This window comes from Bubalus kerabau, chromosome 1, assembly GCF_029407905.1.
Source record: "Bubalus kerabau isolate K-KA32 ecotype Philippines breed swamp buffalo chromosome 1, PCC_UOA_SB_1v2, whole genome shotgun sequence".
NCBI lineage: Eukaryota > Metazoa > Chordata > Mammalia > Artiodactyla > Bovidae > Bubalus > Bubalus kerabau.
The window spans coordinates 241,736,354-241,763,813 of NC_073624.1; the positions used below are offsets into that span (position 1 = coordinate 241,736,354).

At 42.3% G+C, this 27,460-nt stretch overlaps 1 protein-coding gene across 1 annotated transcript in view; it reads right to left on the bottom strand.

The window, feature by feature from the left end:
- The window catches only part of LOC129637612 (phospholipid-transporting ATPase VB-like), a 379,551-nt gene that overhangs the window by 71,841 nt on the left and 280,250 nt on the right, over positions 1 to 27,460 (bottom strand). The window contains exons 7-10 of the mRNA XM_055561831.1: positions 12,007 to 12,092; positions 7,991 to 8,097; positions 4,484 to 4,615; positions 576 to 703 (exon numbers count right to left, since the gene is read on the bottom strand). Coding sequence (XP_055417806.1) covers positions 576 to 703; positions 4,484 to 4,615; positions 7,991 to 8,097; positions 12,007 to 12,092 — 453 coding nt within the window. The remainder of the gene's footprint in view (positions 1 to 575; positions 704 to 4,483; positions 4,616 to 7,990; positions 8,098 to 12,006; positions 12,093 to 27,460) is intronic.

The window sequence follows — 27,460 nt, forward strand, 5'->3', positions numbered from 1 at the left end:
GGCCTGAGGGTTTTTTTTAAATCTCTTTAAACCTCACTGCAGGTGTTTACCTATAAGTAGGGGCCTTTCTTACCTCTCTCTTACAGGTAGTCTACGTCTTTTGCCTTCTTTTCTCCTATGTATAGTGCTGGTTCTTCTTCAACCTAACAAATATGAGAATGCTAACCTGCGGTTTCTTTCTCTGAATGCTTGGGGCTCGAAAGTTTTCATTCTTTGTGCTGTGTTATCTTTGTGGTTCTCGGGTCAGAAGGTTCGCCGGTTCTAGATCTGGCGGCAGGACAGGCACCCATGGATCTCTGTTGCAATCTTACTTTTAAATTACAAGAGTCTGATAAATATTTCCCTCTGTTATTATCTGAGGCCAAGGTCCCCTCCACAAGGCAAGGCTGGTCCTGACATTATACCAGATATGAATACCTTCAAAGACCCATAAGAAGCAATAAATGTTTTCTCATCTCAGTCCAGTTAGTTCTTTCTCAGGGTCAGTACTGAGTTTTCTTTTTCTTTTTTTTTGCAAAGTTGTACAGGTGTTGGCCATCTGTCTTTTGAGCCCCAAGATGGGGAGGACATCCTACCTGGAGCAGGATGATCATGGTGAGGAACATGTAGAAGCCCCCAAGAGCAAGGGGAAGGTAGTTGCCCTTGGCATCTGGAACGTCAAAGGGAGGGTGCTCTGTGAAGGTTCCATTCCAGAGGCCGTGACCTGAGAGGAGGCAAAGCCAAGCATGAGGCAAAATCTCCACTTAATCTTAAATTGGTCAATTACATCAGCCCGTCCCTGACCTACTGCCAGAAATCAGTGTGCTTTGGAGGAGCATATCCTTGTTCTATATAACACTGTGTGTGTGTGTATTCATTTAGCTCTAAGTGGTCCTTCACATATCCTACATTTCAATCTCTCCTCCTAGCAGAGGAGACTAGCATGGTGATTATTTAGATTTTGCTTAAATCCTATTATAGAGGAGTTGGAAATAGAGAGAGAGACAAGAGTTTGTTTGTTTTCTCCTTCATGCACCCACCCATCCAACCATCCATCCCTCAATCCATCCATCTACCCACCCACCCATCCATCAACTCTATTTACTCACTCCTCCCTGCCTCTCTCCTTCCCTATATCCAAAATTTATTAATTCAAAAAGGAGTTGGTCCTACTTCTTGTCTTTGAGGAGTTCCCTACCAAGTCATGGAGTCTGATGTAAACATACAAATCTCACCTGGCATGAGCTAGATCCTGGAATGCTATAAGAGCCCATAGCAACAGCCTCAGATACGGACTGAACCCTCTGTTTCTCTAATTATAAATGGGGATAGCAACACCCATCAAGTGCAGATTGATAAGTGCAACTGGCACTGAGCTCTCTGAATCTCAGCATCCTTATCTATCAATTAGTAACAGTACCTTCCCTATGGGATTATTGTGAGAACAGGATCGCCCTATGTGTATAATGCTCTTGGCTCCAGGACAGAAACTATAGAGAATAAAAGGCAAAAAGGATGCCACCCTGACCCTAAGATACTTCTTTGCCCAAGATGTTGGGCCAAATACCATCATACACAGCAGAATAAAGGAGACTTATAGATGTGAGGTTAAGGGCCAAATATATGGTACAGAGTAAGGATCACTGGCTTTCAGAGGAGCTAGAGATCATAAAAGAAATCAGAGCAGGCTGCCTGGAGGAGGCGGCCTGGTGGGATTCTGAAGCCCAGGTGGGTACTGGGTGATCAGAAAGATCTGGGGAAGACAATCCAGACAAATAAAAAAGAAATTCCATCTTCATACATTAAAGTAGTGAAGTGAAAGTCGCTCAGTCGTGTCTGACTCTTTGTGACCCCATGGACTACACAGTCTTTGGAATTCTCCATGCCAGAATACTGGAGTGGGTAGCCATTCTCTTAACAGGCTCCTCTGTCCGTGGGATTCTCCAGGCAAGAATACTGGAGAGGTTGCCATTTCCTCCTCCAGGGGATTTTCCCAACCCAGGGATCAAACCCAGGTCTTCCACATTACAGGTGAATTCTTTATCAGCTGAGCCACCAGGGAAGCCTGGTAAAGTAAATGTGTGATAAATAACCCTGGAATGGTGCTCATTTGGGAGCCATCACCTCCTACAGGAGCTATACTTTAGTTAGGTGCCAACAGAGGCCTGCCACTCTATGAGTTGTTATTCTCAGACAAGAGAATCCTGCCCCTCCCCAGTACTTTCTCAAAGTATTTCTTATTTTGGGCAATCTACCAAGCTGCTTCTGGTTTGCCTGAGTCTTGTCTAACTCTGTGACCCTTTAATTATTAACCTCCTTTCTCTAGAGACATAGTGACATGATCTTCAATGTCCTTTCCCAGTTTGACGGTCCCTAAAAAACCTTCCCCAAACAGAGCCAAGAGTTTTGCAGCATCTCTGGGGACACGGATGGACCACAAAACCAATGGGTGGTTTTCTTGTTTGCTGGCTTCTGCTCCCTGCAGGTACTGCCCTTCCAGCTTTGAGCCCCTCTTGGAGTGCCGTGAGATACACCTGGGAAGTACATTCATTCAAAACTCCAGGCCATGCACAAGACTAAACCCCACTGTCTTCACTGTGGTGACACATAAGAACTTAGTGGGCTGAGCAACGTTTTAGGCCTTGGACACTGTCTTTTAAAAACAGTGAGGAGGACTTCCCTGCTGGTCCAGTGTCTAAGATTCTGTGCTCCCAATTGCAGGGGGCCTGGGTTCAATCCCTGGTCAGGGAACTAGATTCCACATGCTGCAACTAAGATCAGGCACAGTCAAATAAATAAATATAAATAAATATTAAAAAGAAATAGTTTCTAAAAAATAAAGTATAACAACAGTGATGGGTGCGATTTCTGATAGAAGCAAGTGAAGAGCAAACGAGACAGCTGCTCCCTGGTGCAGAGTCAGCAGGGGCTCTGGACTCAGCATATGAGTTCTTCAATTTGATCCTCCCTGCTTCTTTTAAGGCCTCCTTTAGGGTGCCAAGAACCGTCCTTAGTGTTGAGCCGTAGAGGGGGAGAGTAAGAACGAGGATCGAGGATCGTACTCGATGCCCTGCCTACCTCCAAGGATAGACTGAAATAACTCTGGATCACTCCTCCCACAGCAGTCTACATTGGCTGTAGTAGATCCTGGCCTCAGCCTGCTCTGTTCGGGGTTCCATTCTTGGCTTTGCTTTTGCTAAACAGCCAAACTCTCCTCTGCAAAAGAATGATTTTCCCTCCTGCCGCTGTGCTTTGTCTGTGCTGTCCTTGGGGTAAAGCGTCCTCTCTTTTCTTTCACAGCTGCCGGCCCCATCCTGTCCCTGCCACCTCCCTCTTCTGGTGAGAATCAGCTTCAGCAAGACTTCCTTCCTTGATGCTCCCATAACACCAGCAGCAGGCTGAATGCTGTCCCCTAAGGTGTCTGTGTATTCAACCTGGGGCCCTGTGAGTATGCAGAAGGGATCTTGCAGACAGGATTGAGTGAAGGACCCTGAGATGGCGAAGAGGAGCCTGGGTTATCCGGGTGGGCCTGATGATGGTGTTACACGTGTCCTTATAACAAGGAGGCACAGGGGGATATGCCCACAGACAAGGAGAAGGAGACGTGAAGAAAGGCGCTTTGAAAACGAAGGCGTGTGTGTGTGTGTGTGTGTGTGTGCTCATTCGCTTATTTGTGTCTGACTCTTCATGACCCCTCTGGACTATAGCCCTTCAGGCTCCTCTGTCCGTGGGATTCTCCAGGCAAGAATACTGGAGCCATTTCCTTCTCCAGGGGATCTTCCTGACCCAGGGACGGAGCTTGAGTCTCCTACGACTGCTGCGCTGGAAGGTGGATTCTTTACCAGCTGGAAGTCCTGAAAATCCCCCAATGCCGCAAATGCAGAAACCCAGGTGGCCAGCAGAAACCAAAAAGGCAAGGGGCTGCTCCCCCCAGCCCAGGGTCTCCGGAAGGAGCCGGTCCTGCAGGCACCCTGGTCTTAATCCAGTGAAATTGATTTTGGACTTCTGAACCCCAGATATGTAACAGAATCAGCTAGTGTTGTTTTAAACCACTCGATTTGCATTAACCTTTTACAGCAGCACTAGGAAAGGAGAACAGTACCTGGTGCCGCCCTCACTGAATGCGACAGATGGTGTTATTGATTCTGCTCTCTGGCTGGACTTGTTCCTGCTGGACTCTGAGGACCTTCCTGCTCTCTGAGGACAGTCCTGTGATTGATCCATCTGTTACCCTCTGTGGGTAAGGGGGTGCCTGGGTTCAGGAAGTATTTCCTGAATAGACACATGCCAGATGCTCTTCCTACGATTTAGGGCACATACAACTTTCAGAACAATGTCACCTGCATTTTTGGCTGAATGGGCACCCTGTTAAATACAGAGTAGGCTTGCTTTTATTTATTAACTTCTTTTTGTAGATAAGGAAACTGAGGCTCTGTGTTGAGGCAACTGGCACAAAAGAAACAGAAGATGCCTGTGGGGTTGTTCTTTCCAGAATATTCCATACCTACAGCTCCAATGAGGCACATGAGGAAGAGGATGCCGATGCAGGAGAAGATGTCTCTGTTCATGCGCCGCTCGATCTTGCTGCGTTTGTACCGCGGGCCGCTGTTGTTCAGCATGGCTTTCGTCTCATGGCCTTTGTGGGAGAAGTCAGATTGTCAGTCTTTGGCCCCCCATTTGCCTCTGGCTCTTCCCGCAGGAGATTTACCTATGTGCGGGGCAGGGACAGAGTGCAGATGGAGCGAATGGATGTGTGGACACAGGAAGGGATACAGTAGTTAAGACAGACGATTCATATGCTGGTGAAAATACGCAAGCAAACAAGTAAATAAGGTCATTACAGTTGGTCGTAAGTCCCATGAAGTAAACAATAAATAAGGGCTAGAAAAATAAGAGATGCCGTTAGAGAGCATGGTCAGGGAAGGCTTCTCAGAGGAGGTGACATTTAAGGGAGACATGAATGGGGAGAAAAAGTTGGTAGAAAAGGGCTTTGGGCTGGGGAACAGTACATGCCAAGGCCCTGTGGCAGCATTGTACTTGAGGCCAGTCATTTTCATGCTTGCTTCTTTGCTAAGGTGTTTGTTGCTTGTACAAGAGCATAGTGGCCAAAGGCCTCCACCCCAGCATTAACTCTGGGCAGCTCCTCTCCTGTCTTGGAGTTCTGCATAAAATTTTGTTCAAAGAAAAAATAATAAAATTTCAAAACTACTGATCTTATCCAGTCGCCCCTTTTTCTCCAGTTGGAGAAACCTATAATGGAAGCATAGAAGGGACTTGTTCCAAGTGAAAGGATACATGAACATCAGAGCCGAGTGGAGAACCCAGGATGCTGATTCCCACTCTATTTCTCCTTCCACTGACCCCTGGTACCCAAGTCACCCAGCTAAGAGCTGACAGTCTAACTAAGCCTTGTCTTTAAACAGAGCCTTACCCTTGGCGCTGCTAAATTTTAATTACTGTGCCATACCCCTCAGAAGACAAATTAAAAGACACCAGTCACATGTTTCCTGTGCAAAATGAAAGACCACCAATACATCGGCTCTAGCAGCGAGTGGTTTAATGCTGTTTAGCTGGTGGCCTTGTGGATTTAAAGTGGCAGTGAAACCGCAGGAGTGAGCATGCTCTGGGCTTATGTCAGGCTGCAGTTATTCAAGGGCTGCCACAGCTGGGGTCCCTGCCTGCCCTGGGCTCACCCCATACAAGGTGTCCTGGGACCACCCCCTTTACCCACTCCTCACTTCCTAAGACTCTTCTGTCCCTTTGGCAAAATGTGGTCTCATGGGAGAGGCATCATGGTGTGGTGGATAGAATGTGGGCTCCAGTGTCTGACAGAGCTTGGCTCTCAGGCACTTGACCTTGGGCTGGAGGGAATTAATCTCAGGAGACATGTGACCTTGGTGGAATTAATCCTTTTGTATCTCAATTCCTCATCTGCAAAATGAAATATTATGGTTGTGTGCTCTGGTATACGGGAATGAACTGATATATATAAAGTACCTAAACTAGTTTCTAGTACACAGTAGGGCCTTAATAAATGTCTGCAGTGAGAAGCATACACCTCCATGTGGAATTTCTTCCTCTTGGAAAACTTGACTTGGCTTTTTTTGCCTTTGATCCTGAGGTGCTCCTGTTGTGTCCATCTATACCTCCAAGGCAGAGAGTACAGCTCCCGACCAGTCATTCTCCACAGGGGACTTTGTTCCCCAGGGGACATTTGGCAAAGTCTTCAGAAATTTTTGGTTATTGTCTTTGAGGAGGTGGCACTAATGGCATCTAGTTGGCAGAAGACAGGGCTGCTGCTAAACATCCTATAGGGTGCCCCCCCCCCCCCAAAGAACAATCTGGGACAAAGGTCACCAGTGTTGATGCTGAGAACCCCTGCTCTAGATGACAACACCTAACACCATTAGCACCATGTTGGCCCACATTTTTTGAGACCCTGATGTGTGCCAGGCTAGTGTTAAGCCCTTTTCACAGATCATCTCATTTGACCCTCACAGTCCTATGAGAACAGGTTAGCAGTGCCTTTTGTGTGGAAAGCTTGACCAGCTTTTCAGGAACTTGCAGCCAAGGGCTCGCTTAGTGTGTGTGAAAGTCGCTCAGTCATGTCCGACTCTTTGCGACTGCATGGACTACACAGTCCATGGAATTCTCCAGGCCAGAATACTGAAGTGTGTAGCCGTTCCCTTCTCCAGGGGATTTTTCCCAACCCAGGGATTGAACCCATGTCTCCTGCATGGCAGGCAGTTTCTTTTCAAGCTGAGCTTCTAGGGAAGCCCAGGGCTGGTTTAGCCCCAGGCAGTCTGACTCCCAGTAACCATGATTAACTCCCTCTCTGTCTGACCTCTCATAGGCCACTCTTGTCATCCACTCAGAGATTTGTTTCTGCTCAGGCAGAGAAGAAAACTCAATGTTTGTGAGGGTTTTTTTGTGGGGCAGGGATTATTGAAGGGGTCATGTTTAGAACGTCTGCCAGACAGCACTGAACTCCACTGTCAAAGACCCTTGAAAGCAGTGACCTGTGTTGACAAATATAGCCAGCTAGATTGTGACACTATTCAAAAAAAAACCCTACTTTTCTCTCACAGTCTTCCAAAGGGAGTCATAGGGTAGACTGACGTGTTCATGCTCTTCCATGTCTAACAAAGTTTGGATTCTATGCAGACAAAAACATACCAACTAAAAGTAAACAAAATATTATAAGGTGTCCCAGTGAGTGCAAGATCCAGGGAAACTTATTCTGGAGGGTTCCAGGGAAGGTAGACACTCCATGGAGACTGTGTTACCTCCATAGAGGTTTGCGGTTGTTCAAGTGAAAACAGACATGTGCTGAGCACCCATGGAGTGTCAGGTGCCAGGTACTGGGGGTTCAGCCATCCCAAGATCCCCTCCAAATCTCATTATGAGAAGTGCTGCTGTTATCTTTTTTCAAGGGGAAGCAAAATCAAAGTGCAAAGAAGAGACAGACCACCGTATACAGAACCACAAAATGAATAAAGCTTATAATAAAAACAACTGCAAAAACAACAACCAAGACTCATCATGCCCTCATGTGCTACACATGGCACTGGGTGCTTTCTATGTCTGGGTCACTGTGCTCTCAGGAGTGCTTTATGAGGCAGATACGGATGTTATTCCCATTGTACAGATGAGGACACTGAGGCACACACGGAGATGTTGCTAAGTTTGGTGAGGTTACTCCTCAAGCTCTAGAAGATGCTCTTCAATCCCACCTATGGTTAGTGTCACAAAACCATTAGGGATGCATGAGTCCCCCTCCCCGTGTTATCCAGATGAGTGACAGTGACTCAGAATCGAATTAAGTCTCCTGTGGACCAAGTGAGCTGCTGTGATTCCAGCCCCAGTTTGCTTAGCTGAGAAACAGGAAATCACATGCCTCTACCCCTTAGAAGTGATGTGAGCTCCCACCAACTAAAGATGAATTTGGAGGAGGTTTTGGAGGAAGGAGGAGAAAGAGCAGGGACATAGGAAAATGTCCAGGGACAATAACCTGCGTAAATGACAATGCCAACAGCCACTTCAGTGTTTCTGATGGTGCAGCCTCGAAGCAGAAGACTCTCACTGCCAAAGCCTGTCCTGGTCTGATCGGGATGTTCCCTGGAGATGATGAAAGACAGGAACGGTAGTGTCTCAGAATTAGAAGTGGTGAGTGAACATGATCCCTCTTCTCCCTCTTCTTCAGAAAGCAATATTAACTTGGAAACTAATTCCCATGTTTAAATGCAAGACTTCATTGGTCCTAGGACACCTAATGGGGACTGGACCATTAGAGGAGAATTACCCATCCCTAAGGATGTGATTTTGCCTAAGAGGCAGAACTCTGATGAGGAAGATTCAAAATGGTTTTAGGGGCAAAATGTGGGGGAACTGGCTTCTGACTCTGCAAGGATAGGGCTGTGCTCCCTGAGGCAGTGCTCACACACCCATCACAGCTGCTGGGTCTGCAGCCACACAAGCTGAACTCTACACACACAAGTCTGTAGAGGATGAGGGACAGTCCCACCTCTCTTATCATGAGATGATGAGGAAGGGCAGCCCAGAGGCTCCCCTCTTGGCCTCTCTTGCTCCATACTCATAAAATAAACAGACCTCACAGCAGGAGGACCAGTGGCCTTTGTGCAACAACCTAGGAGGCAGCTTCTCAAAGGGGAGATCTGTAGAGTTCTTTCCTTCTTCTAGACTCAGGAAGCATGACAATTTCCCACGTCACTCTAGAAACTTCTGAGTCAACCCACACCAGGGTTGACTCGGTGTCTGGTCCTCACTCAGTCCTGATGCCCTTCCCCTCTGGGATTTTTAGGAACTTTAAATATAACTTCCTCACAACACTGGGGAGAACAGAACAGTAATCATCTGAACCCTAATGGATTTTCTCTCCTTCTAACTCTTTAATACTTCATTTCTCTAGGTCCAGTTATGCTTCCTATGTATTTTTTCCCTATGTATTAAATAATGGCCATGACAACCTTAGAAGGTAGGTCATGTTTCATACCCATTTTAAAAATAGAGAAACTGAGGCAATCATAGTACATGGCAGAAAGGGGATTCAAACTCAGAAAGTCTGGCTCCAGAATGCTACAATACCACTCAATACATTCAGAATAATTCTTTACTGTGTTTATAAACTATATTACTTAGATGATTTTATTTGACTCTTCACATTTCTGGGAAGTTAGCAGGGTGATTATCCTTGCTTATGAGAAAGTTGAAACTCAGAGAGGGTGAGAGATCTTTCCAAGGACACACTTCTGGGATATAGGACATCCCAGGAGTTGGGAACCCAGGCCCCAAACACCAAGCCTCATGTGATTTTCACTACATTGGAGTTCTTAAAGTAGCACCCCATTAATTTACATTGAATCAGTCATTTCCATTTGCAATTCTTTTGAATTTAATAAGGAAATATCTTAGTTTATCTCTCTTAATCCTTTCTAGCACTTATTTATCTAATTTTTTAACACAGAGGAGGTTTTGGCAATAGTCTGTAGTTAGAGTAAAATAACTGTTTTGATTTCATTTTACTAATTTTACTGTTATAAAATTTATATACGGAAGGTAATACTGCCATAAATCTATGGCAAGCTATATATAGCAGCGATTCTGGTTGCCCATAGTGCCAGTAACATAACTTTTTCTTCTGAAATAAATTAAGAGAAAAATAAGCCAATTAAAAATTTGTAAGATATAGTGTTTATGAATGTGATACAAATCATAAAGGTGCTCTGAGAATGGCTGAAGTTGAAGACGCACCTGTCCTTATGGAGGGAGCTGCTACAGATAGAATATTGAATGGTTCACTGTTAGTAGCTAGTGGTTTAAAGGGCATTTTTAGGATGCTCTAAGGTGATAACCTATGACAGCATCTTCCTCGTCTCCCAGTCATAATGTTCCTTTTTCAGTACAAAGGGACTGCGATCTCATAGCCCTTCTATTTAGTGCACTGTTTACAGGGATGCTGTATTTAACTGACTCACGGCAGTATTTCTCCACCTTCTACTGACTGTTTGGGTGGGATTAGTCTTTGTTGCGGGTCTGCTCTGTGCCTTATAGGATGCTGAGCAGCATCTCTGACCCCTACCCACCAGATGCCAGCAGCACCTCGTCCCAGCTGTGATGACCAATGATGTGTCAGACACCGTAAAGGTCCTCTGATAGAGAGGAGGGAAAGGGGTTTGAGAACCACTGCCCTGGACTGATCTTATTGCTTAAAAATTGCATCGTCAAATCTGACATTCCTAATCTTCAAAGCATTAAAAACTACTCAGTTTCTAGCCAGCCTGGGCAGCCCCAAGAGAGTTCCTACATTAAGGAGGTCCAAAGAAGGTTCTGGACACCTGGAGGCATCAGACCTGTGGTTTGCTCAGCAAGAGAGCATAGATCATCTGTGGGTGGTGGGCCTCGGCAGAGATGTGGGAGCATGGTGGAGAACTTGCCAGCATCCCATGGGTTGGCTGCTAGACTGACCAACTGGATTTTCCGGGCTCACCCAGGAGTCCTGGGCAGGTGGGGAAAGTTGCCTTTAGAGGCAGTGACCAGGAAGAGGAGGTTCTGGGGGTTGAATGGAGCTGGGAAAGTTCTGTCTGAGATGAGCCCAGGCTGAAGCTTAGAAAGGCTGGATCCTGGCATGAGCTGTTTGGGGGAGAAAGGATTGCAAATAGAAACCCAGCAATGAGGCTGCTCTCCAAGAGGATGGAGAATGACTCAAGGCATGGAAGCCTTGGGATGAACCAAATCCACAAAACTTGTGCATGAGGGGAGGACTTCTTGCCCAGGCGGGTGACAAGCTCCAGTTCGCCAGATGCCTGCTATGAATCCTCTTCTCCTACAGGAACTTGCGCCCTTCTCTGTCTGTCTCCATCTGTGCTCTTTAATTTTTTAAAAAGTAATTTGCACTGAAAATCTGCCATTTCTTTTGCATTGTTCTTGCTTTTCCCCCTCTTATCTTGCTCCTCAAGACATCTCATATGGCCTGGGAAACAGTGGTTGGCGGGAAAGCCCTGACACCTGCCTCCTGATAAATCTTCTGAAGTCTCATTGCAAGCCTATTGGTAGAGAAGCTGCCATAACATGTCTGCGCTCATCGTCTGCATGCAGACAATGCAAAACACAGGGGTTAGAGTGAAAAGACAGGTCCTGGCCCTGCCTTGTAGCTGCTGTATGCCTCTGAGGGAATCCTGAAAACTTTTATCATCAGATCTCCCATCTGAAAACTAGGAATCAGAATTCTCACTTCCCTGGGTGGTTTTGCAGATTAAATGAGATGATGTTCTGAGAAAGTCCTCTGAAAGGCTTAAAGCCCTGAATAGGGCCTTTATTCACATCTTTTACCATTGCTCTTTTTTTTTTTTTTTTTGCCTTTTGCATTAAGACCAGTTGTCAAAAGTGGGAGCAAAATTACAGCAAAACTCTCAGGCTGAATCAAAACTGAAATAATAACAACAGTAATTGCAACAGCAGTAACATCATGAACTATCTACTCTGCCTGTTTTCATGCTTTGTGTATGATCATCTCTCAGACAAGAAAATTCCTGCGATATAATCTTTATTTTACAGAAGTGGCAATGAAGGCCCAGAGAGGTTAATTAATTTACTCAAGGTCACACAGCTTATAAGCGATAGAGCCTGGCTTCAAACATAGGTCTGTCAAACTCCAAAGTCCCTTTTCTTACCCACAGTGCAATAAAGGCTCCTTCAGAAATCTGGTCTAAATTTAATCATATTTGCCTCCCCTGAATCAGAGTGTGGTCTTGATTTTGATGCTGTTTCACAGAGTTCTGAAAACACTATTAGTGAATTTAAACCTGCAAGATAATTAAATGTCACTTCATCAGCAACAAAGACTGGAAAAGGTTTCTCAATTTAGTTAGGTTTCTCTAGCCCTTTCTTAAGATAAAAAGAAAGAAACTTTCTTAGGACCCAGATGCTTATCTGTTTGGCCATTTCGAGACAAAACTTCTAGCTGCAGAGGCAATATTTATAAGGAACACATGGGTGGCAAATACTTACATATAACCCTTAAATTTGTTGAGGTGGTTGTTGGGCTTCTCACACACGATGGTGTTGCGGAAATGTTCTGGTTGGAACTGGACCTCCTGTGAGAGAGAGAATGCTGTGAGGTTATTAAGTCAGAGGGATCTCATTTTAATAGGATCACTGGGACAGCTAATCATAGTTAGAACCATTGCAAATAAGGTAATCCCCACTTTATTGCACTGTGATAATTGTAATGTGTTAGAAAAAACAGCTAACATCCTCATTAAGGAGGAAGAAGTAGATGCAGATGAAAACTTGAGTGCTTGGCAAAGGGAGGGTCCTGTCTTGACTATTTTTTTCTGGCCTGGATTTCAGTCTCTAGACTCAAGTTGCCCTATAGAACTTACTGCCATGATGGACATGTTCTATGTCTGCACTGTCTAAAGTGGAAGCCACACATCGTGTGTGGCTGTGGAAATATGGTAGTATGACTGAGGAACTGATTTAACTTTTATTTAATTTTAATTAATTTAAATAGCTACCTGGGGTTAGTGGCTACCAAACTGGGCAGTATAGAAGTAAATGATCGAAAAGAAGAAATTATAAATCACGCCACCTACAGCTAGCCAATATTCTTGTGTATTTAGAATTTCCAGAGTTTAAAAAAGTATGTACATACACCTATACACATTTATGTATGGGCACACACCCACATTTATGCATTTCAAAAAATGAGACTTAGTGGTCATATACAGTGAACATTTTTACACATTATTACATTTTTCTACATCTCTTTAAACACCTGGATAGAAACCTATTGTATAAATGCCACCATATTTCACTACTGACCACTGATCTGGTTTCAACTGTTGGCTGTTGCAAAAATGCTGTGAAAATAATAGCTAATAAAAAAAAATAAGTGGCATTTACTGGACTCTTACTTCTGTCAGATGTTGTGATGAGAACTTTAGAAATGCCATTTGTTCTTCAAGCTTACAATTCTTCTATGAAGTAAGAACTTGGCTGCCGTCTATGGGGTCGCACAGAGTCAGACACGACTGAAGTGACTTAGCAGCAGCAGCAGAGATGGGAAAACTATGACTCAGAAGGGTTAAGAGGCTGCCTGTGGTCATATCAGGACTAGGATTTGAATCCAAGTCTGACTGCTGACCCTCTGTTCTTTACTTGTACAACATGCTGCCCCCCACCCTCTACCCCCACAAACATTCTTGTAGCCAAGCATTTAAAACACATTCTTGACTCTTCATTTTTTCTCAGGTATTTTAGTTTACAATCTGTTAAAGTCCAACCTGAGGAAAATACAACTAGGGGTGAGGAGATCTTGCTTTTTAATTCTACCCTACATTGGCTAAAAGTACATTCAATCCTTGAGCCTCCGTTTTCTCATCTATAGAATGGGGCTAACACCACTGTGCCTCAGAAGACAGAATTTGTGTGGGAAAGTTTTGAAAGATGTAACAGGCCATGCCATAGAAGGAAGTAGTGCTAAAGGTGGGATTGGAACTGGTTCCCTGGGTAGAGATTTAGCCTGAGTAGTGAATTTATCACTCCAAGCTGCAAGGTACAACTGTTCAAAGGGGTAAATTGATTAGAAGAAATGACAGCATCTTCTGTCTTGGTGTAAATATACTGTCCATTGGTTCTGTGGGGGTGCCAACATAAATAAACTCTCTGCTCACTTGAAATAAATTACCCATCCAGGAGTTTCTAAAAATACAGCCCTTTCCCCTCCAAGTATTGATTTTTTTAGGGACAAACACTTGCCGAGTTCTGAGATGATGACAAATAACACTGTGATTTGTCAGCTGCCTTCGCGGTCCTGATTAAGCCATGTGCTTCCCTCTGGATCCATACCACTCAGCTCACTGCTGGCTTTTGGAATCTGAACTCATTTCAGATGTCTGCAGCAGCGGGTCTGAGAGCTAATGATCACGCTGCGGTGAGCCTGTCGCCTGTTTAATCATCTCCAGGGATCCCCGGCTGTCTTGTCCCTCAGCGGGGCTTCCCAATGACCTTCCTTCTGAAGTGTCCTGTGTTCTTTTATTCTTCTGGGCACTTGTCTTGGGTGCTCTGTCTGTCTCCTTCTCCACATGGAGAGGTGATTTTGCCCTTCCTAGCTCCCTGTCCCCTGGGCTCCTTCCATTCTTCCCTAGATGGACTGTGGAGAAGGACACAGGGGTCCCACGGTCGCCAGACAGCCCCTCGGGATTGCTGCCTTCCCTGTCTTTGCTGTAACTCACTCCAGGCAGCTGCTCGGAGAACCCAAGGATGGCAATGGTGGGGGACTGTCAAGCCCTACAAATCTGTCAGGGGCCTTTATTTACTTTTTTGAGCTTGTAAAATTTATTTATTTATTGGAGTATAATTGCTTTATGTTGTTATGTTAGTTTCTGCTGTACAACAAAGTGAATCAGCTATATGTATACATATATCCCCTCCCTCTTGGACCTCCCTCCCTCTCCCCTCATCCCATCCCACCCTTCTAGGTCATCACAGAGCACTGAGTTGAGTTCCCTGAACTACACAGCAGCTCTCTACTAGAGTTTCTGATCCACTTCTGGCTCACTTAGCTTTTCTTACCTTGGGGATAAAGCCCACTACCCACCTTTTCTTGCTGACCCAGCCTATTACCAAAGGCACCACCCTTGAGGAAAGTAATAGCCATCAGGGTACAGGAAAAGATAAGCCCCATCCGTAGAGGACAGCATCGTGTGTGGTTCTTCAGGTCAGACACAATGATGTGGGGCATTTACTGTGTTCCAGGCACCTGTCATTAAGTTTTCACAGTAACCTTAAGGGGTGTGGACAGAAGTGCACATGCAGATCAATAAAGCAGGTGTCTTATGGGTGGTAAGTAACGGAGCCAGCACTGCAAGCCACAGCGCCGGAATCTAAAGCCAGTCTCACGATCACGTCATTGCCACCACTCGCACCATCATCACCAACACATCACCTTTATTCCACTCTCTCTCTCTATGATTATTATTACAGCACTTATTGGATGCTTATTAAGTGTCAAGAACAGCTAAATGTTTCGCACATGCTCCTCTCTTGCAGTCACACAATAAACTGATTAGATCGGCACTGTTATTACCCTATTTTATAATACAGAAGAAGGGACTGAGGATTAGGGAGAGTCAGTGAATTTTCCCAATGGCGCGCAGTTAGCAGAGCAGAAGACAGAATTTCTGATGCCATACAGCCCACCCTCTTAAACCACAGTGCTATTCTGATGCACAAAGGAAAGATGATCATTTAAGAACTCCTTTCAGTCCTGTTTCCTTTTCTATGTTCCTTTTCCACTTCCTATGATCAAAGTACCTGATATGATAAATGAGGTCAACATGTACTTGACCCTTGAACAACATGGGTTTGAACTGTGTGGATCCACTTATACAGGTTTTCTTTAATAAACACTATGGTACTACCTGATCTGTGGTCAGTTGAATTGGTAGATGTAGAACTATGACTACAAAGGACTGACTATAAATTATAAATAGATTTTCCACTGTGTGGATGGTTAGCATCCCTGACCTCTGTGTTATTCAGGGGTCAACTATATGTGGAATCTAAATTTTAATAAAAGCTATTGCCCGAGTCAGGGAGTGGTGGGTGGGTGAAGGAAGTCAAAAGTTAGAAGCTTCCAGTTAAAAGGTAAATAAGTCAAGAAATATAATGTAAACATGGAAACTATATTAATATTTACTACCGCGCATATTTGAAAGTTGTTAAGAGAGTAGATCTTAAGAGTTCTGATCAAAAGAAGAAAAAGTAACCATGTATGGTGATCAGTATTTATTTAGACTTGTGATCATTCCACAATATATACAGATAAAAAGTCGTTATGCTATACATCTAGAACATAAAGTTATATGTCAGTTATATCTCAATAAAAAAATATAAGCAAACTCCAATGTCTAGGAATCATCATCACTACCACCATCACTACCACCCTTCTTAACTTGGGTCAAATAAGGAAGAATCAAAAGCTAAAATACATAATATTGTCATGCTGACCTTTGATTTACTGCTATTAGCATTTTTGTATTACTCTGTTTCTAAAAGATTTATTTTTATGTTTCATGAAAGGTTTTGCACTCTCATTGTCTTTTCTAGTATCTACACAGATACCTGGTTGGTTGGCAGGTCAAGGTGTTTCTAAGACCAGGGTGGCTCAACCTTGTCACTCTTGACATTTCGGGCTGGATGATTCTTTGATGTTTAGCAGCATCCCTGGCCTTTACCAACTTGATGCCAGTAGCACCCTCCCTTTCTCCCCCTCAGTTGTGACAGCCAAAAATGTTTACAGACATCTCCAGATGTCCCTTGGGGAGCAGGGAAAGAACTAAACATTGTTCTCAAAGAAGTTCCAAGTTAACATGAGATGAAGTTGCAAGGATTCTCTATCTTAACCGTCCATTAAGAAAGGACATGATCTGAATTTTTCTATTTTCTTCCTCATCTATTGGAAAAAATATTAGGCTTTATGCCTGGAGGTCATAATGACTTATAATAATAGAAATCCATATATATCACACTATACTATAGAAACTATTATATAAGCATGTTGAGGGTCTAGGTCATAATGACTTGTAATAAGAGAAATCTGTATATATCATTCTATACTATAAAAGCTACTGTATAAGCATGGCTGGGTCACTTGCAATATGTGTACTATACTATGGTTAAAAATAAAAGGAGATTCATTTGGAAAAAAATAGAATTTATTTTTTATATATTGTAGAAAATTTATGGGATTTCCCTAGTAGCTCAGCTAGTAAAGAATCCGCCTGCAATTCAGGAGACCCTGGTTCATTCCTGGGTGGGGAAGATACCCTAGAAAAGGGATAGGCTACCCATTCCAGTTTTCATGGGCTTCCCTGGTGGCTCAGATGGTAAAGAATCTGTCTGCAATGTGGGAGACCTGGGTTTGATCCCTCAGTTTGGAAGAACCCCTAGAGGAGGGCATGGCAATCCACTCCAGTATTCTTGCCTAGAGAATCCCCATGGACAAAGGAGCCTGGTGGGCTACAGTCCATGGGGTTGCAAAGAGTAGATGGAGTAAATAAGCACACACACACACACAGAGAAAATATATGAAAATTACTACAACTAATAAATAATGCAGTGTGTTACCTCTTCCAAGTATATTTGCAATTTAAAGTAGGGTACTTTCAAAGAGTAGAGGCTAAGATGCAAAATTGCCTTGATATAGAACATTCTTTGAGAATTATTAATTTTATACATGTATTTTTAACATTTGAGATTTTTTTTAATTTGCCACCTCCTCTATGAAACCTATCCAAATCCCCACAGTTTCACCTCAGTCAATAAGAACTGTTCTTTTAACATGTTTCCACATAAACTCTCATGCCTCCATTTAACACTGGTGTATCTAGGTCTCTGCTTTCTTGAGCAAACTGTCAACTTCCTCTAGAGCACCTCCCATGACACCTTGTGTTAACAGGCATACTATAAAGATTTGGAGCTTCAGCTTCAGCAATGAATATTCAGGGTTGAAGGAAATCTGTGAATATTCATTGGAAGGACTGATGCTGAAGCTCCAATACTTTGGCCATCTGATGTGAAGAGCTGACTCACTGGAAAAGACCCTGATGCTGGGAAAGATTGAAAGCAAAAAGATAAGGGGACGGCAGAGGATGAGATGATTAGATAGCATCACTGACTCAATGGACATGAATCTAAGCAAACTTGAGGAGACAGTGAAGGACAGGGAAGCGTGGTGTGCTGTAGTCCATTGGGTCACGAAGAGTTGGAAATGACTTAGCAACTGAATAACAACAACATAAAGATTTGTAAAGGCAAGGTTAGCTGGAGAGATGAATATTAGGGCATTAAATACTGAAAGGTGATGGATGAGGAGATAACAATGAAAACCTCTGTAAAGACCTGTAAAAGCTCCAGGTACAAATGTTAACTTTGATTCAGGGCAATAAGATTGCTCTTGCAAGGAAATGTGGCTCAACTAAGCAAAGAAAATCTCATTCTTTGGCTCAACTAATAAAAAAGAAAAAGGAGTCAAGGTCCTAGATCCCAACATGGGCGAGACTAGTCTCCCATCCATCCACATATTCAACCATTTATTGAATATTCATAATGTATGAGCCATGGATGAAGTGAGAGAGAATCAGAGAAGGAAGAGGTTATTGACCCAACTCAGTTATTGCAGCCATAAAACAGCTCAAAGTTCCCAGGTTTGTCTGGTGTGTCAATTGTGGTATCTATGAAAGCTAAGGAAAGTGAGCCAAGAGTTAAAGTGTAATGACTCTGGGATTAAGGTACTCTCATTGACCTATGCCCTAGGTACAATAAGCCTCCTGGGGCCACCGGGAAAGTCAAGGTGAAGTAAAGAGGTTGAGATATATTCCTATATCTAGAAGAGGCTATTCCCCTTAAATTAGCCTCAACTTTTACTTTCTTAGGTTTTTTTCAGTATTATTCATGTTGATCAACAAATGTGATTACATAAATGTATGAATGATCTTTTGAAATTTGTTTTCTGTTCACTCACTCTCTATCCTGTTCTCCTTTCTTTAACAATCCTTTAACTTCCTTTTGGGAAATTACCTTTTCTCCCTGGCTCATAATCTTGATGGGACTATAAATCAAGATGCCCTGCCCACTAGCCTATCTCACTGTGGGACTTTGACTTGAGTAGAATAACTCAAGGAAGGAAAAACAAAGGAGACTATTAAGTAATTGCTGCTACCAATATTCTCTTGCTGTACTAGTTTTTGTTTTTGTGCCTGGGTCTTCATATGAAGCTGAAACTCCAATACTTTGGCCACCTGATGCGAAGAGCTGACTCATTTGAAAATCCCACCTGATGCTGGGAAAGATTGAGAGCAGGAGGAGAAGGGGACGACAGAGGATGAGATGGTTGGATGGCATCACCGACTCAATGGACATGAATTTGGGTAAACTCCAGGAGTTGGTGATGGACAGGGAGGCCTGGTGTGCTGCGGTTCATGGGGTCACAAAGAGTCAGACACGACTGAGCGACTGAACCAAACTGAACTTCATATTTCCTTAGATTCTGTGAATCACACCGTGTACTTCACTCCTTCTATTTCACCTCCCAGCACATTTTTGTAATAATCCTGTTTTGCTTAAGTGAGCCAGAGTCATTTCTGTTCCTTGAAAACAAAGAATTCCAGTCAACACAGCAGTGTGCTCATCTATTGGGTATCTCTGGGCCTTTAAAAAATAACGATGTTTATTTACTTGGTAAAATCACACTTCACAAAATGCTGTCCCTCATTTGCTTAATCTTATTTGATCTTTCCAACTCTCCTGTAAAGTGTTCTGGACAGGTTAGTCTCATTTTATAGGAGAGAAAACTGAGTGTTGCTACTGCTAAGCAGCTTGCTCAAGGTCACATAGCTCATGAACATCCAGGTTTGTCTCATTCTAAAGTGTGTGTTTGTCCTTTGCTGGATGTAAGCATTTAATGCTGTCTTCTTACACAACAAACCCTCTGGGCCTTTTTCATGCTTTCTTTGCAAGTTTTCCATATTTACAATTCTCTTAAACCTTCATTGCCAAGCTCAAGGGTTTTACCTCTTAAGGACCCATCTATCTACCACAGACCACAGCAATTTCTCCTTTCTTTGATTCTAGACAATTTGCAGTATCCATACCCCCATTTAGAACTTGAAGTATTTTATACTTTTAATTGTCAAATACCAAGTTATTTCTATAAGCCAATTGGTAGATGAAACATAGCAACTTGTCTATAAATCCCCATGTGTACCAAAATGCTGTCTGTGGACAGAGTAAAAGTAACTCTCGCACATACATGGTTTTCAACTTTCTGTAGGAATTCCTGAGGTCAATAAATACAAATTTATTTTTAAAGGTCACCAAATTCATAGTAGATTTTAATTTATTTTCTTAACTAGTAGATGCTGAAAAGACAACTACTTTCAGAGAAAAGGGATTGGGGGTGTAAGGATTATATAAAAAAATTTTAATAAAAAGCTTAGAGTCCTAAGCTCTTAAAGGACAGGAAGTATGTCTTAGACCACTTTGAAACCCCTCAAAGGCCATTAGGAAATATTCAAGAAAGATTCTTCTAGCAAGATGGCAGAGTAGGAAGACCTTGAGCTCACCTCCTCCCATGGGCATATCAAATTATAACTGTTTACAGACCAACTATGAATGAGAATGGTATGAAGGCTAGAAGAAGAGATTTTTCAAAATGAAGGATATAATGAAGGAACCACAAGTTGTTGAGTAGGAGGTACAGAGATGTAGAGATGTAGTGATAGTCAAGATCCATACCTCCAGGTAAGAAACTCACAAATGGGAGAGTCACAATTGCAGAGGTTCTCCCCAGGAAGTAAGGGTCTGAGCCCCACATCAGGCTCCCCAGCCTGGGAGTTCTGCACCAGGAAGACAAGCCCAGAACATCTGGTTTTGAAGGCTAGTGGGGCTTGTGTATGGGAGAGCTGAAGGAAACAAAGACTTCATTCTTAAAAGGCACATGCAAAATCTCACACACTCCGAGACCCAGAACAAAGGCTGTCATTTGAAAGGAACCTGGATCAGACCAACTTACTAACCTTGGAGACCCTTCCAGGGTGGCAGGAGGCAACTGGGACTCCCTCTGTGAGAGGCTGGTGGCAGTCATTTTCAGAAGCTCATTCTACCATGAAGAGGCTGGTGTTGGCAACTGCAAGTTTGGAATCCTCTTTCTAGCCTCTTAGAGCTGGGACCTGGGCCCTGGCCCCTCATGGCAGAGGACACTGTTCTTAAAACTGCTTTTGTTGTATTCTATAGATTTTGAATCATTGTGTTCAAAAGCAATTTTAAGAGTAAAGCTATAGAGATACAAGCTTACTTCAGGAAACAAGAAAATTCTCAAAAAAACAACATAACCTTATACTTAAAGTAACAAGAAAAAGAAGAACAAACAAAGCTAAAAGTGAGTAGAAGAAAAGAAATAAATATCAGAGAGAAAATAAATAAAAGAGACTAAAAAAAAAAGAAAGAGCTGGTTCTTTGAAAAGATAAAACTGATAAACCTTTAGCCAGACTCATCAAGAAAAAGAGAGAAAACTCAAATAAAATAAACCAGAAATGAAAGAAGCTATAGCTGACACCAAAGAAATACAAAGGATCAGAAGAGATTACTATGAACAATTATATGTCAATAAAATGGACAAGACATTAGAAATGGATAAACTCCTAGAAACATATAATCTCTCAAGACTGAGTCAGAAAGAAATACAAAATATAAACAGACCAATAACACTAGTGAAATTGAGTCAGTAGCCAAAAAACTACTTATAAGCCATAGTCCAGGGCCAGATGACTTCACAGGTAAATTCTACTTTAGACACTTAAAGAAGAATTAACTTTTACACTTCTCAACTATTCCTAAAAATTGAAAAGAAATGCTTTCAAATTCATTTTATGACGCCAGCATCACCCTGATTCCAAAACCAAAGACACCACAAAAACATAACAGGCCAATATCAATGATAAATATAAATGGAAAAATCCTCAACAAAATATTAGCAAACCAAGTCTAACAATATATTAAAAAGATCATATACCATGATCAAGTGGGGTTTTTTCCAGGGATGCAGGAATCATTCAATATCTTCAAATCAATGTGACATACCACACTAACAAACTGAAGAAGAAAAAATCATATGACCATCTCAATAGATGCAGAAAAATCTTTTGACAAAATTCAACATACTTTTATGGTAAAAACTCTCAACAAAGTGGGCATAGAGGGAAAACACCTAAACATAATACAGGTCATGTAAGACAAACCTGTAGCCAACATCATACTCAACAGTGAAAAGCTGAAATCATTTCCTCTAAGATCAGGAACTAGACAAGAATGCCCACCATTACCACTTTTATTGGAAGTCCTAGCTATAGCAACAAGATATGAGAAAGGAGTAACAGGCATTGAAATAGGCAAGGAAGAAGTAAAAGGTTACTATTTTTCAGATGACATAATACTGTCCATTAGATCAGATCAGATCAGTCACTCAGTCGTGTCCGACTCTTTGCGACCCCATGAATCGAAGCACGCCAGGCCTCCCTGTCCATCACCAACTCCCGGAGTTCACTCAGACTCACATCCATCGAGTCAGTGATGCCATCCAGCCATCTCATTCTCTGTCATCCCCTTCTCCTCCTGCCCCCAATCCCTCCCAGCATCAGAGTCTTTTCCAATGAGTCAACTCTTCGCATGAGGTGGCCAAAGTACTGGAGTTTCAGCTTTAGCATCATTCCTTCCAAAGAAATCCCAGGGCTGATCTCCTTCAGAATGGACTGGTTGGATCTCCTTGCAGTCCAAGCGACTCTCAAGAGCCTTCTCCAACACCACAGTTCAAAAGCATCAACTCTTCAGCGCTCAGCCTTCTTCACAGTCCAACTCTCACATCCATACATGACCACAGGAAAAACCATAGCCTTGACTAGATGGACCTTTGTTGGCAAAGTAATGTCTCTGCTTTTGAATATGCTATCTCTGCTTTTTGAATATGCTAGTCACGGGGTCGCTATCTAGGTTGGTCAAAACTTTCCTTCCAAGAAGTAAGTGTCTTTTAATTTCATGGCTGCAGTAACCATCTGTAGTGATTTTGGAGCCCAGAAAAATAAAAAGTCTGACACTGTTTCCACTGTTTCCACATCTATTTCCCATGAAGTGGTGGGACTGGATGCCATGATCTTCGTTTTCTGAATGTTGAGTTTTAAGCCAACTTTTTCACTCTTCACTTTCACTTTCATCAAGAGGCTTTTGAGTTCCTCTTCACTTTCTGCCATAAGTGTGGTGTCATCTGCATATCTGAGGTTATTGATATTTCTCCCGCAATCTTGATTCCAGCTTGTGTTTCTTCCAGTCCAGCGTTTCTCATGATGTACTCTGCATATAAGTTAAATAAACAGGGTGACAATATACAGCCTTGACGAACTCCTTTTCCTATTTGGAACCAGTCTGTTGTTCCATGTCCAGTTCTAACTGTTGCTTCCTGACCTGCATACAAATTTCTCAAGAGGCAGATCAGGTGGTCTGGTATTCCCATCTCTTTCAGAATTTTCCACAGTTTATTGAGATCCACACAGTCAAAGGCTTTGGCATAGTCAATAAAGCATAAATATATGTTTTTCTGGAACTCTCTTGCTTTTTCCATAGAAAATCCTAAAGATGTCACCAGAATAACTACTAGAACCCATCACTGAATTTCATGAAGTTGCAGGATACAAATTAATATGTAGAAACCTGTTGTATTTCTAAACATTAACAATGAACTATCTGAAAGAGAAATTAAGAAAACAATTTCATTTAACAACTGCATCAAAAACAATCATACCTAGGAATAAATTTAAGGAGATTAAAGACTTATATTTGGGAAACTATAAGGCACTGATAAAAGAAATTGAAGACAACACAAACAAATGGAAAATACACAATTCTCATGGATTGGAAGAAATAATATTGTTAAAATGACCAGGCTACCCAGTGCAATTTATAGATTCAATGTAATCCCTATTAAAACACCAGTGTTAAATTTCATAGGACGTCTGTCTAGTCAAGGCTATGGTTTTTCCTGTGGTCATGTATGGATGTGAGAGTTGGACTGTGAAGAAGGCTGAGTGCCGAAGAATTGATGCTTTTGAAGTGTGGTGTTGGAGAAGGCTCTTGAGAGTCCCTTGGACTGCAAGGAGATCCAACCAGTCCATTCTGAAGGAGATCGGCCCTGGGATTTCTTTGGAAGGAATGATGCTAAAGCTGAAACTCCAGTACTTTGGCCACCTCATGCGAAGAGTTGACTCATTGGAAAAGACTCTGATGCTGGGAGGGATTGGGGGCAGGAGGAGAAGGGGATGACAGAGAATGAGATGGCTGGATGGCATCACTGACTCAATGGACGTGAGTCTCAGTGAACTCCAGGAGTTGGTGATGGACAGGGAGGCCTGGCATGCTGCGATTCATGGGGTCTCAAAGAGTTGGACACGACTGAGCGACTGAACTGAACTGAACTGAGGACAAGTAATTCTAAGATTTGATTGGAAGTACAAATGACACAGAATAGCCAAAATAATGTTGAGAAGGAAGAAGAAAACTAGAAGTATCATATGCTCTGATTTAAAACTATACTACAGAGCTGCAGTCATCAAAACAGTATGCCACTGGCATAAAAACAGACACATAGATCCATGGAACAGAATAGAGAGACCAGAAATAAACTCAGGCTTATATGGTTGATTAATCTATGACAGAGGAAGCAGGAATATATAATGGGGAAAGACATTGTCTTTAGTAAATGGTGCTGGGAAAACTAGACAGCCGCAAGTGAAATAAACTATACTATTTTATCACACTACATACAAAAATAAATTCAAAATGAATTAAAGACTTAAATGTAAGACCAGAAGAGATTACTATGAAGAATTATATGCCAATAAAACAGACACGACAGAAGAAATGGATAAACTCCTAGAAACATACAATCTCTTAAGATTGAGTCATAAAGCTCCTAGAAGAAAACATAGCCAGTATATTCTTTAGCATTAGTCTTAGCAGTACTATTTTGGATCTGGTTCCTCAGGAAAAAGAAATGAAAGCAAACTTCCAGTTACAAAATATATGAGCTATTGGGATGAAACATACAGTGTAGGGAGTAGAGTCATTAATAATGTAATATCTTTGTATGATGTCAGATGGTGCGGTGATCATTTTGTAATGCACAGAAATATCAAATCACTATGTTTTACACCAGAACTAACATAGTGTTATTGGTCAATTCTATTTTAACATCAGCTTACCAATCACACAAACTCATAGAAAAAGAAATCAGACTTATAGTTACCAGAGGTAGGAGGTGGGACAATTGAATGAAGGCAATAAACAGTACAAATATCCAGTTATAAGAGAAAGAAGTACTAAGCATGGAATGTACAATATGATTAACATTGCTGACATGAATTACCATTGCTGTATGTTATATATGAAAGTTGTTAAGACAGTAAGGTGTAAGAGTCCTCATCATAAGGAAAAACATATATTTTTAAAAATTTTGTATCTATATGAGATGATGGATGATTACTAAACTCATTGTGGTAATCATTCCATTTTTTGTGTCAGTCAAATCATTACACTTTACACATTAAACTGAAAAAAGTGCTGTATGTCAACTATATCTCAATACAACTCGAAGAAAAAGAAAATAAAAAGCAAAAAATAAAGAGCTAAGTGCATTAAAAAATACAGATTCTGTTAATTGAAGAAAGAGAAACAGCTAATTTATTTCCTCCAACACAGAATGCATTTATATATTGAGCTTTTATCATAAGCCAGAGATGTATGTGAAAAATAAGAGTTGAACTAGGTATCACCAAGTTTCTGTGACGCTCTCAGAGTGTGTTTTTATACAACCCTCAGGTTAGATGACTAGAAGAGCCACTCCCACTCCACACTGGGAGGGAGAATGACAAAGCAGCATCAGTAATTCATTTGTGTTCTCTGCGAGGACTCATGGGCTCACAGGGACTCTGCAAGGGCTGGGGGTTATGGGCTACACAAACCACATCAACCTGGGCAGCTACACAAGAGATACACTGCAACCTTAGAAGGGTACTACTTAAAGTGGTTAATTTTTTTTTTTTTTTTTTTTAAGCAAACTAGCTTGGATACATGGTAGAATTAAATGTCCTTTATGCCCTAGCTGCTGAGTCAGGTGATAAAGATTTACCCCCTGGCATGCAAATTAGCCCTGTGATTGCTGAGAATTCTATCTGAAAACTAATGACATTTACCAGTGTTTGATAACCTTCCCGCTTCCTGGTCAGAGTTCTTTTCAAGATAACCTGCAACAGAGTGACTGGCAGATACTTTCGTCTCTAACTCTGGATGAAGATATGCTCTGCACGTACAAGCACCCAGGGCTCCCTGCCCGCTCCAGTGATTCCCACACAGAACAGGCTGGAGGGCTGTGGGAAAAGGACTCTTAAGAGTTCTTTACAGTCTATGTTCCCTTTTTTAAAGTGAATAAATTCTCTGGTTTTTATTCAGGGTTAAGATTAAATTTATTCTTGAAACCTTCCCATGACATTTTCCAACCAAAAAGGCATGGGTTTGGTGTGTGAAGCAAGTCCTGAAAAATTGATGATTTCTTCTGTTATTCCTCAAAGGAATCAATTGTTTGTGGAATTGTTAACAACTGTCTGTCTGATTCCCCCTTAGATCTGTATCTCTCTTATTTACACCTGGACCCCCAGAGTATATGACAGCACTTGGCACACAGAAGGCATCCAGTCAATATTTGGTGAATGAAAGCATGAATGCACGATGCTGGAAACACGGGCAGCTGCCACCAGATGGGCAGTGGTGCCTTAAGGGAGTGTTGCAAAGAAACTCTTTTCTGTACACATTTTTCTCGCTGTGGATAACTGAGATGCGAGAAAATGACATGAGATCCAAAATTCTGCACCTCATGTTTTGGGCAAAAGAGGTCACAAAGAAGAGAGTCTGAATTCCAGTTTGAGAAAGTCTATATTCAGTTATTCCCTGAAGATATGACCATAATGTATCATGTGTTGATTGAGTAAATGAATTTATTAAATGAAGCACAAAGAGGTATGTGCAGTGGCTGAGAGTGAGAAGTCTGAAGTCTGTGGGAGCACAAAGAAAGGAGGGATTTGTCCCAGATACTTTGTAGAGAAGGCTTTGTAGAGAAAAAGGGCAGACAGGAAAGGGCTTTCGGGGAAGACAGAATGCCACTGGGAGCTTCAGGAGAGAGGACACCGGGCCCCTCTCCTTCAGCATAGATGAGCTTGGTTGCACCTAAGTTAGGCTTATCTAGCCCTGATGCAGAATAGATGCAATGACTATTTATTGCTGTGTGCTCAGTACTCTCTCGCCTCACAGGGCAGTTTCACCCACGAAGGTGAATTAGAGGATGCCAAGGACAGAATCCTTTGCCACTGGCCAGAGTGAATTGGTTGAGGGTTGTGCACACATGATTCCAGCCAGACTGATCACTCCTTCTCCCTGGCATGCTTTTCAAACTGGACAGCAGGGAAGGTCCCTAGTCCCTTCTGGGGGATGGGGCATAAAGGTAGATTTACTGGTACCAGTTTTTCTTTCACATGAAGGAAACTGGATTGAGAGATTAAAACCAAATGCAGAGAGAAATGCAAACATAAGAGATGAGGACAGTAGAGATGAATCGAAATTTCCAGTTCCACCTGAGTCTAAGGTGCATCTCATCCCATATCCTTTCAATAAGATCCCTTTTTGTCCAAGCTACTTCAAATTGGAGTTCTCTCACATGTAATCAGGAGTCTTGACTAATCCATATACTAGATTAGAATGTCTTTCCTTTGAGAAACTAAATACTTCTCACGTTGGCCTAAAATACCCACAATTATCCATACTGGTTAAGGCAGAGAAGGCCACTATTATCATATAAATATG